Raw genomic sequence first — 17999 nt, forward strand, 5'->3', positions numbered from 1 at the left:
GTCTGTTGTATCGCATCAGTGATCGCAGTGTACTGTAGGCTATGTTATCGCAATGAGCGCAAATAAAAGCATGATTATTATTATTATTGTAGGTGTCTAAAACAGCGCTTCTCAACCTTATGGTGATGTAATAAAGCCTTGAGCAATTTCGTGTATCAAGTTGAATCTAATGGTGATATTTAAGTTGCTTTATCGGTTGAGATTAAAATGCACGTACATATAACAACACAGGATACATGTGCACAAAACAAAGAGGTTTGCTACCTTAACTCTGATATATAACAAGCGCATACAAATAAAACATATCAAAAAGAAAGAAAAAAATTGCTGACTAAGCATAGAAGCGGAACTGAGCTCACGTATGAAGCATTTGTGTAAACAAGTATCATGTCACGCACAATGCGGTGACAACTGTTCAGTCAAACTAGGATTTTCATCATCATTTGTGTATGCAGCCCACAGATGACTATGCAAGTAGACTACTTTGCAAAAGTATCTCAGATAGCCACTTTATCAGGTCTACATCTTTAGCAGATCCGTGCCTGATGTGATGAAGATATACCAGATGATGTACGTGGTTTTCTGAGAGGCGAATAAACTACTTTGTTGATATACATTAGGCTATTACTTTTAGTTGACGTATCCAGGCTTACACCCGTATTTGAAGCTTTAGATTAAGTGGACGGAAAGGCAAGGGAGCCAATCTACGTGTCCATGCTTCAGGCATGCTTTTAAAAGTGTCTTAATCAAAACACAAAGCGACACAAGGCAAAACGAGGCATATTGTGTAGATTGTGGAATTTGAAGCATAGCCTATGTCACTATGTAGTAGTTTAGTTGTTAACTTGTTAGTGTGTTTGCTTTTGAATTGGTAAGCATGGGTCCGATGCCCTGTCAGGTCATATCAAAGATTTTTTACAAGTAATACTGAATTTTATTTCTACCTGGCACTCAACAATGGAATGGATTAATGATGTAGGCTACCGTACTCAGTTGTGCCTCTATGCGGCTGCATTGACACTGTCTGCTTTGTAAAGCGTAAAGGAGCAACGCATTCTGCGATGAATACAGCGCTACATAAAAACAAGCATTAGTATTATGCAAGTGATTCTGAATTCTGATCCGAGTGATTGAAGAACGACAAAAATTGCAAACATACCGACCTCAAGACTGTTGAAACAGTAATTTAAGATCGGTACTAATGGAAGGCCCGGAACCATCAAACAAATCAATCTTATTTGTATGAGTAAACAACATAACTGGACCACAAAGAACGAACCCTGTTTTTCCAGTTTCCGAGCACCCTTGGAAATATTCCGGGTCTTTTAACTCAGGGCCCGTGTATAAATCATACCATGGACCCCCTCGTCAATTCTACTAGCTGACATACAATAAATTGCGTTTTCGAATGCCAATACTGTATTTAAATATTTCAAGTCTGCACACTATAATCAACGAAGTTCCAAGCCTAATTACGAAACCCATAAATTGCAACACAACAAAGTAGTTTTGCTATTCAAGTATGATTTGAGGTGAAACGTTTGTGGGTTGCACTGATAGCATTTATGAAAACAGGATGAAGTTTCTACGTTTTGCAACATTGATATTGCAACAAAACAATGTTGTATGCAAATGCTCAGATAGAGCCGCCCCGATAGCTCAGTCGGTTAGCGCGTCACTTCTTGAACGAAAAAACTTCAAGATCAAGCAGCGCTGGTTCGACTCTCGGGGTGTGCGCTTGAGCAACGCATGTTAAGGACTGCTCTCCATTCAGTGGCATCTAATGAATGGAATAATTCCCCGGTAACAATACTTAAACAATCGGATACTTCACTCGGTCGATCTCGGTTACCGGGCCTGCGTCACTGATTCAAAGCCTCTACAAGTGTGCGAAAGTGCCAGGATTAAGCTCTGCAAGACGCTTTCTCAGTCCGAGGATGAAGATTCAATCAATCAATCAATGGAAGATGTAGCCTACTAATCAAGACAACATATAATTTCTTCTTTAAGGCATAAAGCTATTTTCTGTGGGTGCGTTTTTAATTGCAAAGTTTAATGATATTTATGACATCATAACAAATCGATAAAATGATGGAAAATTAACAAAGCAAATTGGTTTACAAACTGACATATAATCGCGAAAATTGACTTTATATTTATTAATGACAAAACAGTTTTTATAAAAAAAAAAACAAGCATAGCAGCTATGCTTAGTCGACAGGAAATCCAAAAAGCAGCACGAATAGATATTTTGAAGCTGCCACGTTTGGCCAGTAATAAATCCTCCACTCTTCAATACAAATGTGTCTTGATTCACTTTAAAGATTCCTTCTAGATGTTGGGGGAAATCACCAAGGGTCGATTGTTGACCAACTTGCAACCAAGCTGCACTCGACAAGTTTTGCAGATACCTGAATCAATTGGTTTACGTGAGAATTCATGCAAAAAAGAAAATCATGAAAATATCAACAAGCCATCATTGAGTGTTGGCCTAGAGGTAAATTCTAAACACCGATATTGTTGAATAAAACAACACACTGATAACGACAGAAGCTCTCCACGAACGTTCACAGTTTCAATGCCTAATTACAAGCACTGCGAAATTTTATTATTACTGTATGCAGGCGCGGATTATATGGGGAGGGGCCAGGGGGCCCAGGCCCCCCAAAATTTTCTGAGGAATTTTTGAAATTATATGTTTTCGCATCAAATGGTTTGATATGGTTCTAAACAGCTAATATTAGTCTACACAGCGGACTTAACTTATATCCCGGGGGGGGGGAGAATAAATATTTTTTTGTTGTTATTGTGGTTGAAATTATCCATCGATCAGACTCCGTTATTTCCTTTCATACAACTTCAAATACATTTTAATAGCAATATTTGTTGGAGCTGACTCAGCTGAAACCAATGCTGAACCAAATGACGTCAGTTGAAACAATCTGAAACCTTGAATGGCTGTTTTATAGTTTTTAGTCTTCATTATATTTTCAATCAATTACCGTATATGCCTGCAAACATACTAATATCCAATTGGTCATGGACACTGCATACTGGGTTTTAAACCAGATTTCAAGTTTGCTTTGCATGCTTACCAATTTTTATTCAAGCAAAATTTATTTTTTAAACATTCACAATATTGATAAAAATGGCTGCTTTAATGTCTATTTTATAGCATATCGTAGTATCATTGTTCATATCTGTTTTATCTTGTTCTTTCTTTTTAATTAATTTTCAAATCTTCTGCTCCACCCCCCCCCCCCCCCCCCCCCCCGAAAAAAACTCCTAGATCCGCGCATGACTGTATCAATAAATTAATTTATCTTAAATGCTTTAAGCCTAAGGCTTGAAGTTTAAGCGAAACTTGCAAAACTAAAGGACAATATTACAAATAAAGGCGAAAATAGTACAAGCCCATTGGAATACGGCAAAGTATAATGAATGGCAGAGTTTATGAGCTTCATATTTCTGAAATTTATCTAAATGTTACCTGCAGTTCTAAGATTAGGCTAATAATCAAAAGATCTCCCCATGTGCAAGCTAATTTCGTCTACAGATCAATTTTGTCACCGAATCTTAAGACGTGGTTTAATGGTGGTTCACAGTAGCTTTGTAAGGTTTCTAAGTTGATTGTCGTAAAAAGTTTCTTTTGTGTATAGTTCCTAAACTGAAAAAGTAAATTGATTCTCAAGCTCAATTTGCTGAAATGGCAAGATGGTTGACTTAGTTGCTTTATGGAGAAAAGCATAATGAAACAACTATCGCTTTGAAAACAAAAGTGGCAAACGGCTGAGAAGATTTAAAAATTGTATTCTCAATGCTTCTCTAACAATTAAGGTTTTAGCACACGTGGAATATGATTATACAACAAACAAATTGTGTTGAATAATTTCATTCAAACATACAATACAATCAACAAACAACACAACAAATTCAAATGTTTTAGGTACCGTACAAGTTTGTTTATGATATAGAAAACTACTCTCCTGTTATTACCAATTCTTATCCCTATCAAGCGTGGAAAAAATTGTGTTGGTTATACTATCAGTCGAAATCGTTGTCACATAATTATTTCCGTAGACTACATTGCGTTTTACTCTAAGCTCAATACCTTTCAAAGCTGTAGAAGACAGTTCCCCACATTCCGGCAAAGTATTGTCGCCATTTGCAGTGACTTCGCAAAATTGCAAACACAATGTTTTGATCTAAACAAAATAATTAGCTCAGCAAAAAAGCAGTTTGATTTTGGATAGATTAGAATTCTTATATTTAAGAATTCTGTGCGTTTAAACATTAATAGAGTAACAAAAACTTTAATTTTCAATGAAACAATTCAAGAGACCACGTTTATGGCCGGCAGGGCTGTTCAGAGAATATTTTAGGCCGGGTACCAATGAGTTTCTCTGGCTCCAAATCAAGGCACTTCTAACATGAACGCACCATATCCAAACAATACGCGGTGGTTTGTTCAAATTTCCGGGCTCCTTGTAAAGGTTGTGGGCCTCTAACTGCACCCCCTGGATCCCCTTCTTAACCTTACTGATGACCAGACTTTTGTGTCAGTGTTTACCTGAGAGGATGATGTAAGTGCAAGGGATCGCTTTTCACGTAAATTCGCCAGACCAAGTCTCCCCAACAATAATTCGCTCATTGTTGATTCTAGAAGTGTATAAAAACAGCAAACAAGATATTATTATGCTGATGATCACATAACTATTTTAATACAAAATATTTCAGGTCATAATTATTCTTGACAACAATTTTTTATTGAACGATCAGAGTTTGAGGTCTAGTAAAATCGCATATTTATCGGCATTGAGTTATTATCAGAAGTGTGGTCTTAAAAATTAGATTTGCATTATAAGACAAATTAAAAACTCATAGAATTTTTTTAGTAAGAACATTATTAGGCTTACTGCTATATTATCACTTGTGACCAACGAAAATGTTAAACTGTAGTAGGCCTACCGTACGTTAAATATTTGCTAAATATACAGTAAACGCAAAAAGAAACTATCATAGTTTCAAAAGTCGGTTTAGCTTTGAATCTTTATCCTCGGATTGCCAAAGCTCACCGAGTTTAACAGAATGAAATTTCCGATTGTTGAAGTGTTGTTGCCGGGGAATGATTTTATTCACTAAATGCCGCTGAATGGAAAGCATTATTGACAATGCATTGCTCAAGCGCACACTCCGAGAGTCGAACCAGCGCCGCTTGATCTTGAAGCTTATTCGTCGTTCACGAAGTCACGTGCTAATCCAACTGAGCCATCGGGCTTATGCTAAATATTTAGCCTACTTTTAGGGACAGCTTCATCCTGCTAAGCTTTGGCTCAAATCATGGTTTACATTCAAGGTAGGCTAGCCACGGTACAAACATGCAATAGCAGCTGAATTCAAGTTCATAACTTTAGGCAATAATATGAACAACTACTTTTATTCACCTTTAATAATTGCACTTTGAGCATTTCTGCAGGAGAAGGAAAGCATTAAAATCATGATTGAAGTTACAAGTAATTTCATCGTAGGACTCTTTTTGCTTGACAGAATTTTAAACAATAATTTCGATTTTCGAAAGCTACCGTAACCTATTATTTCTTAGAACCGAGAAAGTACGAAAAGAAGAGTGGACTCCTGTTCTTTTTTGTGCTGTGTAGTCAAGACAAATGCAATGTAATTAAATTGTCTCGTCTTTTATACAAACTGCAGTAACGCACACCTACGAGACTCTTTGTAACAAAAATAAGGAAGTATGAACTCTCTGCAAGTTTGTCTATTGAGAAAAGCGCATCTGCGTCATAGACATTTACGGTGCTTTACTTCTTAATTAGGTAATAATGCATCATGAAAAACAACATTGTGTTCTTCAGCTTCATATTTGCAAATTTCCCGCAGTATGCTTTGTCAGATTCCTTTCCTAATACAGTAGCCTACATTGCTGTTGGACTCATGAAGCCTAATGCATTGTGCGTCACAGCAGACTTAGAAGTACTTCCTGTGAAATAGGTTTTTCCTTTCTTCCTGCTTTCAGCTGAGCCATATAAAACTGAGTAGGGTCAATCTGGGTTCACTACATTTTTCATTTTACTTCTGCTCACGTAAAAAATATAATGACATAACATAAATATTCACACTAGTAAAATTCTTTACAAGCATCGTTGTGTTTTCGTCAGTAAATAGCTTAAATAATAAGGTTAAGCCTACACCTGCAATATAAATTGTAATAAAAAAGAAAGTGACAATTATAAGTTAAATTTGACTATGCACCAATTACAAACGATAATTCCGACGGGACAACACAAACTCAACGACTGACTTTTTAGCTCAGTGGGCCTACCAAGGTATTGCTATTGTTTGTCATGCTCATGGTCATGGGGTCCACGAGTATGAATCGAGTCGTTTTCTTCGCTAGCATATTGTAAAGAAAAATTGAGTATGTTTTCGATTTTTCTTATTTTTAGTAGGCCCCAGTTTTGGGATGCTCAAACATTTTCAAACAGGTTTTCGTAACCCAAAATTGAGGTGTCAGCCTTCTTTCGGCTGGTCGCCAACTAAAGCATAAGAAATAGGTTGTATGAGTTACATTTTCACTCTCAATATCAACCAAAACAAAACATTTTCTTGTTATTATTACTATTTTTTATTTCGATTTTAAATCTCTAATACAGATTGTATATTTTCACTATTTTCTGTTGTAGTGGATTTGTTATGAATGGTAGCATAGCCGGCAGTGTAAGGCCTGCTGACTACATTGTGCATCGTATTTAGCTGTTCAACTTGAGAGGCATAGTGTTAACTAACTAATTCGTGTGGGGTCTCAAATTGCATTTAAAATCAAGCAATTGTGTTGCAACAAACAGAAAACGTTTGAGATCCTACTCTTGTTTCTATTCAAGCAAAAAGTTCGCCCGGATAGCTCAGTGGTTACGCGCCCGGCTCAAGATCACGCGGCGCTGGTTCGACTCGCGGGGTGTGCACTTGAGCAACGCATTTCAGGACTGCTTTCCATTCAGCGGCACCTAGTGAATGGATTAATTCCCCGGCAACAACCCTACAACAATCCAAAAACTTCACTTTGTCAATCTCGGTAATCAGCCCTGAGTCAAGAGCCTCTACAAGTATGCGAAACTACCAGGAATGACCAACCAACCAAAAACGTATCAAATTATAGTAAGTTAGTAAAGAAGTTAAAGGCTGGGCCTGCTTAGTTTTATTGCAGCAACGCATTTTCAGCCCCGATAGCGTAGTAAACGGTTAAATGCCTGATTTTGTGCAGGCCTACAAAGAAACAGCAATGTCAAGAATCAAGATTTTACTTTTGCGGTGTGCGCTTGAGCAACGCACTTCAAGGACAACTCTCCGTTCAGAGATTGATTGGTTGATTGATTTGATCTTCATCCTCGGACTGGGAAAGCTTCTTTGAGAGATTATTCCTGGGAGTTTCGCATACTTGTAGAGACTTTGACTCACTGACACAGGCAGTGCAGCTGAGAAAACAATTTGGGCCCGGTACTTTTTTATGTACTAATTATTTTATTTTGCTATGCCTTAACAAATCAAGACACTTTTAAAAAAAATTCATTATATCCAAAAGATACCCGCTTGTTTTTTCAAGTTTGCGGACCCTTTGGAAAGATTACGAGCTTCTAAATTTATCCCGATCCCGGTCCAAAAGTACGTCAACGTTACTGGACTCAGGCACGGTCACCGAAATTGACAGAGTGGGGATTCCGATTGTTGAATTGTTGTCAAAGGGAGATTATTCCGTCCATTAGGTGCCGCTGAATGGAGAGTAGTCCTAAAATGCGTTGCTCAAGTGCACACCCCGAGAGTCGAGTCAGCGCCGTTTGATCTTAAGTCGAACGCGAAACCACTGAGTTATCCGGTCGGATCACTGATCTATAGTGGCACCTAGTGGATGAAATAAATCAGAAACATTGAACGCACGTGGGTAGGAAGCAAAATGTGAAGAAAGAAAAATATTAAAAATAATCTTTATTTACACATTCTCGTTTTGTCAGCGTATCGGACGAACGTATTTATCAATGAAAAACAATTCACATTCGCAAGTTGTTAAAAGCAATGTTAAAAAGAAAGCTAAAACTAGACCAAATTGCTTAAGATTCAAAAGCGGAAGTCATAATTTTCTAGAAAAGAAGTCTACAAAGTTATTTTTTTTTTTTTTTTTATTTGTATCAGACAAGGTTGTCCATATTAAAACCAAAACACAAAAAGACACAAAAAGACACTAGGAGTCACTTGGATGACATGTGCAACATATCATTGTAGTGCTTAAAATAAGTCGTTTTATAGAAAGCGTCTGAGGACATTAATGCTATGATAAGAGAATTGAAAGATTTGTAACAATGTTGCACAAAGGCATAAACTGTTTTCCGCAATAGAGCTTCAAAATTTGTGATCAAAAGTTATAAAGAAATGCAAGTTTGATATAAAGAACATTGTCGGCATCGCAAACAGAACAGGTTTTGTCGAGGTTACACGCACCGAACGACAGCTCGTGCTTCTTCTTCTTCTACGACGAAGAAGAATCGATAGATGCAATCTTGCAAGTGGGGCTGTATCAGTATCACTGTAATCAAGTCAATGTAAAAATTAGATGGGTGCCAATCCCATTAGAAAATCAAGATAGTGCCATGAATCTAGAAGCAAATTTTGGAAAACCACTTTAGTTTCTATCAACTGCGTGAAACATCAAAATCGACTGCTGACAGTTTTAAGAACAGTAGCCTAAAAATGCAGCAAAAAGCCTTAGAGAAAAAACCCACCCCAAGTTAGGCTACATAATACGAGGACGTCACTAGATTTATCCAGAAGGTTCTGCCTTGAGCGCATACTTGCACGTCTCGGGAATTCAATTTCAGTAATCAACCGTTTGTAAGGCGCTATGCCTAATTCCTACCTTGGTTCATCGTTATGTAGATTTGCAGTCGTGTTGCGTTGTGTGATCGTATGTAAAACTCGCCATTCCACACTAGAACCTTCTTAAAGAAGTTTAAATCATGATTGTTTTTCAATATAGAAATCAGTCTTGGTACCTTTAAATCAGTATATCAGTTTCGTTGTTGATACTGCTTCTATTTTCTGCCTCTGCCAGTACGACGTTTGAATCAGTTTTATAGTGTTATGTTCAGAGTCTGTAGCCTATATTATGATTTCTGGTGCAGCAGCTATTACTTCTGAATCAAGACTGCTAATAATGTAGAGGCGACAACATTTTGTATCCAGTTTTTGGTGGTGGAGCTTTAACCATTCCGGTGCTTTTCTTTACTTTTTGTGTTGCTGGATCGAAGATTAAAAATTATAAACGATTACATTTTGAGCAAGCATTGACCGTCTGAGTTTGAGTTAGCAAACAATACAGCAGCGTAGTCGACCTCGTGTTCTATTATTCCTTATGCCGACTTCGCCCAGGAATGTTGTCATCCCACTGATGGCTGTGTATGGGTGGATATGCTGAAAAGTAGCGTCCGCTACACTATCTTTCAAGAAACCCACAGCACGCCGAACGTTGAAAAGCGGTGGCAAATGGAATGGGGGGTTAAATTTTGTTCAGCTAGTAAGCCTAGAGGGAACGTAATTCTACTTTCGAAACGTTTTTCGGATAATTTAAACAGCATTTCGGACAAAACTATAGATGCAAATGGAAGATAGGCTACATTATCTGTAAAGACTGTAGCCTAATATCAAATTTCTGAAATGCAAGCTCACATTAGCCTATTTAACATTTATGGCCCTCCTTGACCAAACACATTTTTACGACAACCTGTTTTCGGTTTTTGAAAGCGTTTAACACGAAAACTTAATCGTGGTTGGAGATTTCAATCTTATCTTAAACGAAAATTTGGATGGACAAGAGGGTGCACGAATAGCCAACATAATAACTTTCGTTCGTTCTAACAAATACCAACTTACTTCATCACTATGAATCCCTGACTTCATTGCATGGAACATTTACAACTGCTTGATATATTTCGATTCAAAAATCCAAACAAAAACTTTTACACGAATATACCGTATTCATATATTCCATCCACTAAGTGTCGGTGAATGAAGGAGAGCTGTCCTTGAAGTAACTTACTTTGCTCAAGCGCACACCCCTGGAATAAAATACCATCGCTTCTTATAATCTTACCGTTTCTTTGTTTACAAAGTCAAAATCTTCATCGACAACGTGGTCGGGGTAAAAATATGGTGACGAACAACTTGAATGTGTATTTCTCAATATAATAAAAGGATAGGATTTATGGCAATAAAAAACTGTTTAAATAAGTATGTGACAGAACGTAAGATGCCTTCATTCTTGTTTCAAAATAATTTCCGATCTAGTGTCAGGTGTGAGATTTACAAAAACACGAGGTTGAAAAACCATTCTCTTCAAAGAAAAGAAACGAAAGATAAAGGCCGTAAAATATATTACGGTTGTTGGACTATTCGACTTGCAACAACTCAGCAAGTGCTTCAACTCAGCAAGTACATTTCAGCTGCTTTCCAAGTCAGAAGATAGTATAGTATTTTCACCTAGCAAAAAACTTGTTTGGTCATTGCTTGCTAAATTGAATTTGCTGAATTGTGACATGCCAAGTTTCGGCGTGCTCAGTTTCATCACTTGTCAACTTATGGCTACTTGTTGATAGCTCAGTTATCACTTGCTCAACTGCCATGTGCTCAGTTCACGACTGCTGACTTGTTAGAAGCCTCGTACAATACAGCAGCTAGCAGATGACCATGATGTTCTTCCAGGTCCATGGTGTCGAGTTTGAGCAAAAAAGGTAAAGTTATGCGCACAAACCAGGCATAAACTTCTTTAAAAGGTAAAAAATATTGTTTTTTAGCATACATTTGTTTTGAAAAAAGTGTTGTTTGGTAGCAATAATAATTTTTTAAAAACCTTGAAATTTTTTTTTATGAAATTGGAAATTGTCCTCTTCGTTTTGTAAGACAATTAAGTTATTTATTATATGGCAACTCTGTAGTCAAGATTTGCAAAGAAAAATAACAAAATTGAACAAGAGATTAATTGGAAGTGCAAGGTTGTCAGGTTGGCATTTTCAATGGTCATCAGTGCAAGAAAATGACAAAAAGAAAGATGAAAAATGTTTTATAGCCATGGTATTCGTTATAGCAGCCACCACAACGAAATTTTCATGGTGGAATGACATAGTGGATAAGGCATTGGCTTTCCAATAATGCAAACCTGGCTCGACTGGGTTTACGCTGGTTGTTCAAAAACACCGCTCACCTCTACCTACGGTGTAATAAATTGGATGAGCATAATTCAGTGTTCCCAACCTTTTTAATTCACGGACTATTTTTGCAATAGCCCAAACCTTTACGGACTCATGTTGAAAGGGAAAGTATATCGGAGCTGTGTTCGGCCTGCAATGCTATATGGTAGCGAGACATGGATATTGAGAGAGAGTGAACTGGCAATCCTGAGAAGAACGGAAAGGTCAATGGTGAGAGCAATGTGTGGGGTGAAAACGAGAAGGGAAAAAAGGACTGAAGAATTGTTGGATATGCTAGAGATGAGAGAGACCATAGACCAACTGGCAAGGGCAAATGGAGTAAGATGGTACGGTATGGACATGTGATAAGGAGGAAGGAAGGAAGTTTTCTTAGAAAGGCACTAGATCTAAAGGTGGATGGGAAGAGGAAATGTGGTCGTCCAAGAAGAACGTGGAAACAACAAGTGAAGGATGAATTTAAAAAAGTCGGACTGAAGGAAGAAGATGCAAGGGACAGAGTGAAATGGAGAAAAGGGATTAAAACAATTGCTGCGCGGAAACAATCGGCCACCCCCACTAGTGGGGAACAAACCGACAATGGATTATGATGATGATGATGATGTTACAGCAATCACAAAAGAACTTGTTTTAGCGAAATTTGTTGATTGCTCACATCCTCAAATTTCAATGGAGACCTTGTCCCTGAACTTGCTTCACCAGTTCATGGAAATTGGGGTTGATGATCGTTAAGGCACATATCTGATGTCATCTTCTGGTTGTAGTTGGTTGCGGTACTGTACTTGGTTTAAATGATAGCTAGTGCTAAAAAACTAGCTTCACAAAGATATGTTGTCGGAAAGGGAAAAAGAGCTTTTGTTGCCTGCAAACAGAGTTCAGATAGATTGGGTTCCATTACTTGGACGTTGGCCCAAAATTGAGTCAGAGAAACATTTTTGTATTTCTCTTTCCACAGCTGTCGACTTTGCAGTACAACCAGTTGTTAGCAAATGCAATCTATTTCCGGATGAACCAGTAGTGTTAAAACCTCGAAGGGATTTCGCACCCACTTAAGCTCTTTGTTGAAATTGTGAGAAGGAATATATATATCTGTCCAGCTCGAACATAAATAAAATAAGGTGCTCGAGAAAGATTCCACCGATGTTCTTCAAATCAAATTCTTCTTTCAAAAATGCGTGTAAGCAGGAAAAGCAGCTATCTTTCCATTTTCCATTTCAGGCCTTAAAACTCATACTTTTTTCCGGCAGCCATCGTGGCCTACTGAGAGCTTCTTTTCCGTGGCCAAATCTGCGTGCTTGGAGTCCAAAATACAAATAACGATAGAACAAGTAAATAGACTTAAACTTGCTACAATGCTAAAATGATCACTTAGCGTTGTTGAAGTCTGGGCGATGTCCTGTAGTAGAATCATTGTACTACGCAATAACTGCTTTATCGGGATTGTAATCCAGTATTGTGGGACCATCTAACGACACTAAATTGTTTCAACTGCACACTGCCTTAGATAAAATCTGACCATTTATACTGTTATGATTGTACCTGTGTACCATTGAGGGTGTGAACGATGAAGCCACTAGCCCAACGGTGAGCAAACTGCGGCTCGCGAGCCGCATGCGGCTCTTCAACATAAATTTTGTGGCTCTTGCATTGAATCGTACTATTACAAAAAAATTAAGATTATAATTTATAAATGTATCTCGGATTGTCAACCAAGCAGTGGCGTACCTAGGGTATAGCAGGTATGGCTCGAGCCATGGGCGCCACATTGATAGGGGCACAAAAATCGGTTGGTATAAATTAAAATTTGTGACTTAGCCTACACTGTCTGCAAAATCTAATTTGCGGCCAATACAACACAAAGATCAAACAAGAGTCTCTCTTTTACTGTAGTCAATTCAATTACATACTGAAAGTTCGCCAGCAGTTTCTAACATGGTTATCATCGGTAGGAATTGCTGTCTTTGAACGAACTTCAAAATAGATGTTTCGGAAGAATTGAGCTCGTCCACAGTAAGCTTTCCGGTTTTGACGTTTTTTTTATTCTTCAGGTACTTGAAAAATCTTTTTAACCATGCAGTGGCAATCTTTAATTTACGTTCGAGGAATAGTGCTTAATGAGGCAGTCAACTCCATTTTCCTTGGTCGGGTCTTCGCTTCCTTTCGATATCGTGCAAATGTTCACTGAATCTTCTGGCTTTGATTTAGCTTGTACTCGTGGTGCTACTGGCCAACGGTCTTCTGACTGCCATATAAATTCTGGGCCGCACAGCCACTTAGATTGAAGAAACTTGTGAACGGTCATTCCTCGGGAAGCTGCATCGGCTGGGTTTAGTGCTGTGCTAACGTACCGCCACTGGCTGGGAACAGTTTGCCTATGGATTTTTACCAATCGATTAGCCTCAAATATCGGAAAACACTTGCCTTTATTTCTGATCATGAGACGGATGGCGTTTGAGTCTGTCCAAAAAAATGACTCACAATCAGCATACTGAAGCTGGCTTCGTATCCATTTGTCGGCTTCCACGGCTTGAACAGCTGCAACCAGTTCCAGCTGAGGAATTGTTTTCTGCTCTAATGGTGCAACCCTGGCCTTTCCACAAATGAAAGAGCAGTGTATTGAGTTCGAATCGTCCACTAAACGCAAGTATGAAACGAATCCGTATGCCTCTAAAGAAGCATCTGAGAAATGGTGCAACTCCCGATTGACAACACTGCCAAAGCCTTCAGGTGCGAAACAGCGGGGTATAGCAATCCTTTCCAGATCAGACAATTGCTCGAACCAAGTTTTCCATTTGTTGGCTTCTTCTGTTGAAAGCTTATCGTCCCACCCATAATTTTGCCTGATAATTTCTCTTTGCAATAGCCTTGCTACCAAGATCACCGGTGCCGAAAATCCTAACGGGTCGAAAAGTGCATTTACAGCTGAAAGAATAGTACGTCGAGTGAATTTATAATCATGGGGGATCTTTGTGGTGGTAAATTGAAAATGGTCCTCAGTGACGCTCCAATGAACGCCAAGAACTCTTTTCTTGACAGGCTCGTTTAACTGTATGTTTTGCATTGATTTTGCTCTTTCCTTTTCTGGTATAGTGTTCATTACAATTGCACTTGTAGACATCCATTTGGTCAGACGAAATCCACCAATCTGCAGTAATCCAGTAAGATCCCCAATCATTTTTATGGCATCGTTTTCGGTGTCGACCGAAGTCAATAAATCATCCACGTAAAAGTCATTTTCTACAACTTCGGATACTTGTTTGTCAAAGGTGGCGCCAAACTGCCTGGCAGTTTGGCGCAGGGCAAATGTTGCGCAGCAAGGTGATGACGTAGCACCGAATATGTGCACAAGCATGCGATGTGGTACAGGTGGTTGGGACAGTTGGCCCTTTGGCCACCACAGGAACTGAAGAGCTCTGCAGTCTTCTACTTTCACTCTGACGCGGTGGAACATGGCTTCAACATCTGCCACAATCGCAATTTGTTTCATTCGAAAACGGGTGAGAACTCCGACCAGACTGTTTACAAGATCTGGTCCTTGTAGCAATGCATTATTTAGGGATTGACCATTGTGTGTGGCGGCACAATCAAATACTACTCTAACTTTGTTTGGCTGGTGGAAGTTATGCACTGGGTGGTGTGGTAGATACCACGTAGTGTCGTTTGAATGCTTTTCATTGTTCGACAACACCTCTGCGTAGCCTTTATTGATGTACTCTTGCATAACAGTGACATAACTCTCTTGCAACACCGGATCTCGTTGGAATCGTTTTTTAAATGACTTTAACCTCCTTTCAGCCATATGCTTACTACCCTCGGGCAAGCGAGTACCTTGACGCCATGGTAGCGGAAGATAGTAGTGTCCGTCCCGATGCTCTACATTGTTTTCGAGGAGTTTCATGACATAGCAGTCGTCTATAGAAAATGCCTTCTTCAGTTGACCACTTGGCTTGCATTGAAAATCTTGCTCCCAGGACATCTGTATTTCTTTATCCAGCAGGCTATCACATTTGACAAAGTTTGCAGACACATTTCTCTCCGAAGTATCACCTGCTACGGGGCCAAGTAGGGACCATCCAAAGATTGATCTTACTGCAATGGGTTGACCTGGGTTACCCAATCTAGTTTCTAACGGACACTGGACTATAGGGTGGTCCGCACCAAGCAACACCAGCACTTCACTACTACTTGCAGTGGGAAATTCTAAACCTTGGAGATGGGGCAGGTCCTTCAGTGTTCGTTCTGGTAACATGGGATTTAGCTCTGCCGGGATTTTATCGATTGCAAGAGCATGACTGATGTCGATACAGTCGTTGCCGTTCAATGCCGAAATAGTAAAGCTTAGCTGTTTCCCTTTCCATCGCTTAGGTCCATTAGCCACAGTGTTGATGACCAATTCGCTGCTCTCCCCGGTCAGGCCCAGAAGGTCGCCTAATTTTTGATCACATAGTGTAATTTCGGATCCGGAATCTAAAAGAATGTTTGCTGAAATTGCTTTCCCATTGGCCTGTATGATGTCAGGCACCACGTTTAGATATGCATGGCAGCTAGATCGGACAAAATTATTGTTCAATTGTTGGTTGGCTTCTAACTCTTTTCTAGGTTGGGTTGGTTGAGTCACTTGAGTGTCATGCAGGAGCCCGTTGTGATGTTGTTTGCAACCACGAATTGTGCAATAACTGGCCTTTTTGCATTGCCTAGCATGGTGGTATCGCCCGAAACAGTTAAAACATCGACCATTCTTTTGAATCACCATCTTCCGATCTTGAATTGAGAGCTCTGCAAAGCTGTTGCAATAATCGAGAAAGTGGTCTGATTTCGAGCAGAATGGGCAGTTGACGGTTGATTGTGCAATGTCAGTTGGTGCCTTGCTATCATGTGTTGTAATGGCATGACATGAACTTCTTGCAGCTGGTGCTTTGGTGTTTGAAAGGGGAGGTAATTCATCTTCTGGATAGGCAGTCACAATGGCCACTTCTCGTTCAACAAATCGGACAAAATCTTCAAAATTAGGAGTTCGCTGTTGGTCGTGATAAATCAAGGCATACTGCCTTTGCCAGTGGCCTTTAAGATCTTGGGGTAGTTTTTCGGCCAACATGAGGATTGAGTCTACACTTATTAAGTCCGCAAAGTCACCACTTGCTTTTAGAGTTTCAAAACATTTTCTTAGCATAATTGCATATATCATCTTTATTTTTTGACTTTAGCATTGGCCACTTTATTAACCTTTTCTTAAATGCCTGGGCTATAAGTCTGGGTTGTCCAAACCTTTCATACAGGGTTTCTAGGGCTCGTTTGTAGCCTTCTTCAACGGGGACGATTGATGGACAGTGGTCTATAGACTCCCTGGCTTTTCCAATGGTAAACTGCATCAACAACGTCAGTCTTTTTCGATCGCTCGAAAAGACAGAGTGGACGTTTTCAAAGAAATGTTGTTTAAACAGACAATAATCTTCAGGATTTCCCGAAAACTGTAATGATTCAACTTTAGGCATGCTGGCCTGTTCTCCAAAACTTTTTAGTGCACCAGTGAAAAGATTAATTAGTTGCGACTCCTGATTAATATGGTTGGATGTCACATGGTTGGGTGTCACAGTTACGTTAGGAGTGGGGTTCCATGAATGAAAAGCTTGTGGGGGTTCTACAGGTACTGGAGAATGGCTAGGAATGAAACCTACATCCATATTGGTACGGCAGGTTGGGGTAGGTTCTGGAGATGGTTTTATCTCGTCGTGGCCAAGATAAACGCAATTTTTAAATAAAGACTCACCGCGTTCAGACCTTTTGAAGTAGCGGTCATCCAGTTGAGGAAAGTCGGTAGGGCTAGCATGCACTTCAGGTTTCAAGGGTCTTTGTAAATCCTCGGATTTAAACTGTTGGTACATGGTAGAGGCATTTGCATGAACCGGATGGCAATCTTGCGAGCTCTGTTTCATCACATTGTCCAGGTCTACAGGGATGTCATTGAGCACTTCGTCTTCGATGACAGCAAGTTGGAGCTCTTTTTTTGCTTGGAGCCTTCTTTGGCTTTGCTCTAAAGCGAGTTCTTCTTCTAGCATTTTACACTTGAGCAATGCTTGTTTTCGTTTTATTTCAGCTTGTTGCCTTGCCTTTGTCTTTCTAGAGAAGCTGGACGCGGAAGAGCCCAGTGATGATCCACTGGCAACACTAGAAGTTTCGTCCATTTCAGCTGTGAACTAGTTTAACTTAGTCATTGTTAAACAATGAAATTGTGACTTTGCAAAAGCAACATTGTGCTTCTCCTGGCTCACTTTGCGTTCAGTCAGCAACAATTGGAAGTTTAGTAAAGTCGCTAAGCAGCAATTATTTGAAGCTTAAAAGTAGCACCAGAACTTACTTATTCATTTTTACAAGAATTTATAACTTTGTTAAATCAAAACATCCTGCAACCTTGACAAATGGAAGAATTAATTCGCACAGCATTAACAACTTATCGTTGTGTTTTTATTGCTGTTATGTTATATCAACTGATTTTGCGGCTCGCTGGTGTGTATGGTTTATCCACGAGCGGCTCTTTCTTTGAACAACTTTGCCCACCCCTGCACTAGCCCATAGCGTGAATATTTCTCAACTATGAAGACACATGTTTTTCCCTCCGATGTCAACTAACCTAGTTCTCCTTTTTAACAACGATTCAATGTCCAACAACATTGAATCGACATAAAAACAACAATATTGCCAGCCGTTGTAAATTAGCACTTCGGATTAACACTTTGT

The 17999-nt window shown here is 39.3% G+C and overlaps 2 protein-coding genes across 3 annotated transcripts; both read right to left on the reverse strand.

Moving 5' to 3' along the window:
* Window positions 1–818: 818 nt before the first annotated feature.
* Window positions 819–5690, reverse strand: LOC145787543 (uncharacterized). Of its 2 annotated transcripts, XR_014291407.1 has the most exons (5): window positions 5445–5690; window positions 4571–4659; window positions 4112–4205; window positions 3491–3667; window positions 819–2411 (listed from the first exon to the last, which is right to left on the reverse strand). XR_014291407.1 is itself a non-coding variant. In XM_082599307.1 (4 exons), the coding sequence occupies exons 1-4, from the start codon at window positions 5521–5523 to the stop codon at window positions 2332–2334; spliced, it is 342 nt and encodes a 113-aa protein (XP_082455433.1). In that variant the 5' UTR covers window positions 5524–5690; the 3' UTR covers window positions 819–2331. The 2 variants fall into 2 exon arrangements, 1 of the variants encoding a protein (XP_082455433.1); XM_082599307.1 differs by lacking the exon at window positions 3491–3667.
* A 7660-nt stretch (window positions 5691–13350) lies between these two features.
* Window positions 13351–16359, reverse strand: LOC145787246 (uncharacterized). The gene has a single exon (XM_082598961.1). The coding sequence runs from the start codon at window positions 16357–16359 to the stop codon at window positions 13351–13353; it is 3009 nt and encodes a 1002-aa protein (XP_082455087.1).
* Between the last annotated feature and the right edge of the window lie 1640 nt (window positions 16360–17999).

The sequence above is a fragment of the Aplidium turbinatum genome, chromosome 18 (assembly GCF_918807975.1).
Source record: "Aplidium turbinatum chromosome 18, kaAplTurb1.1, whole genome shotgun sequence".
Taxonomy (NCBI): Eukaryota; Metazoa; Chordata; class Ascidiacea; order Aplousobranchia; family Polyclinidae; genus Aplidium; species Aplidium turbinatum.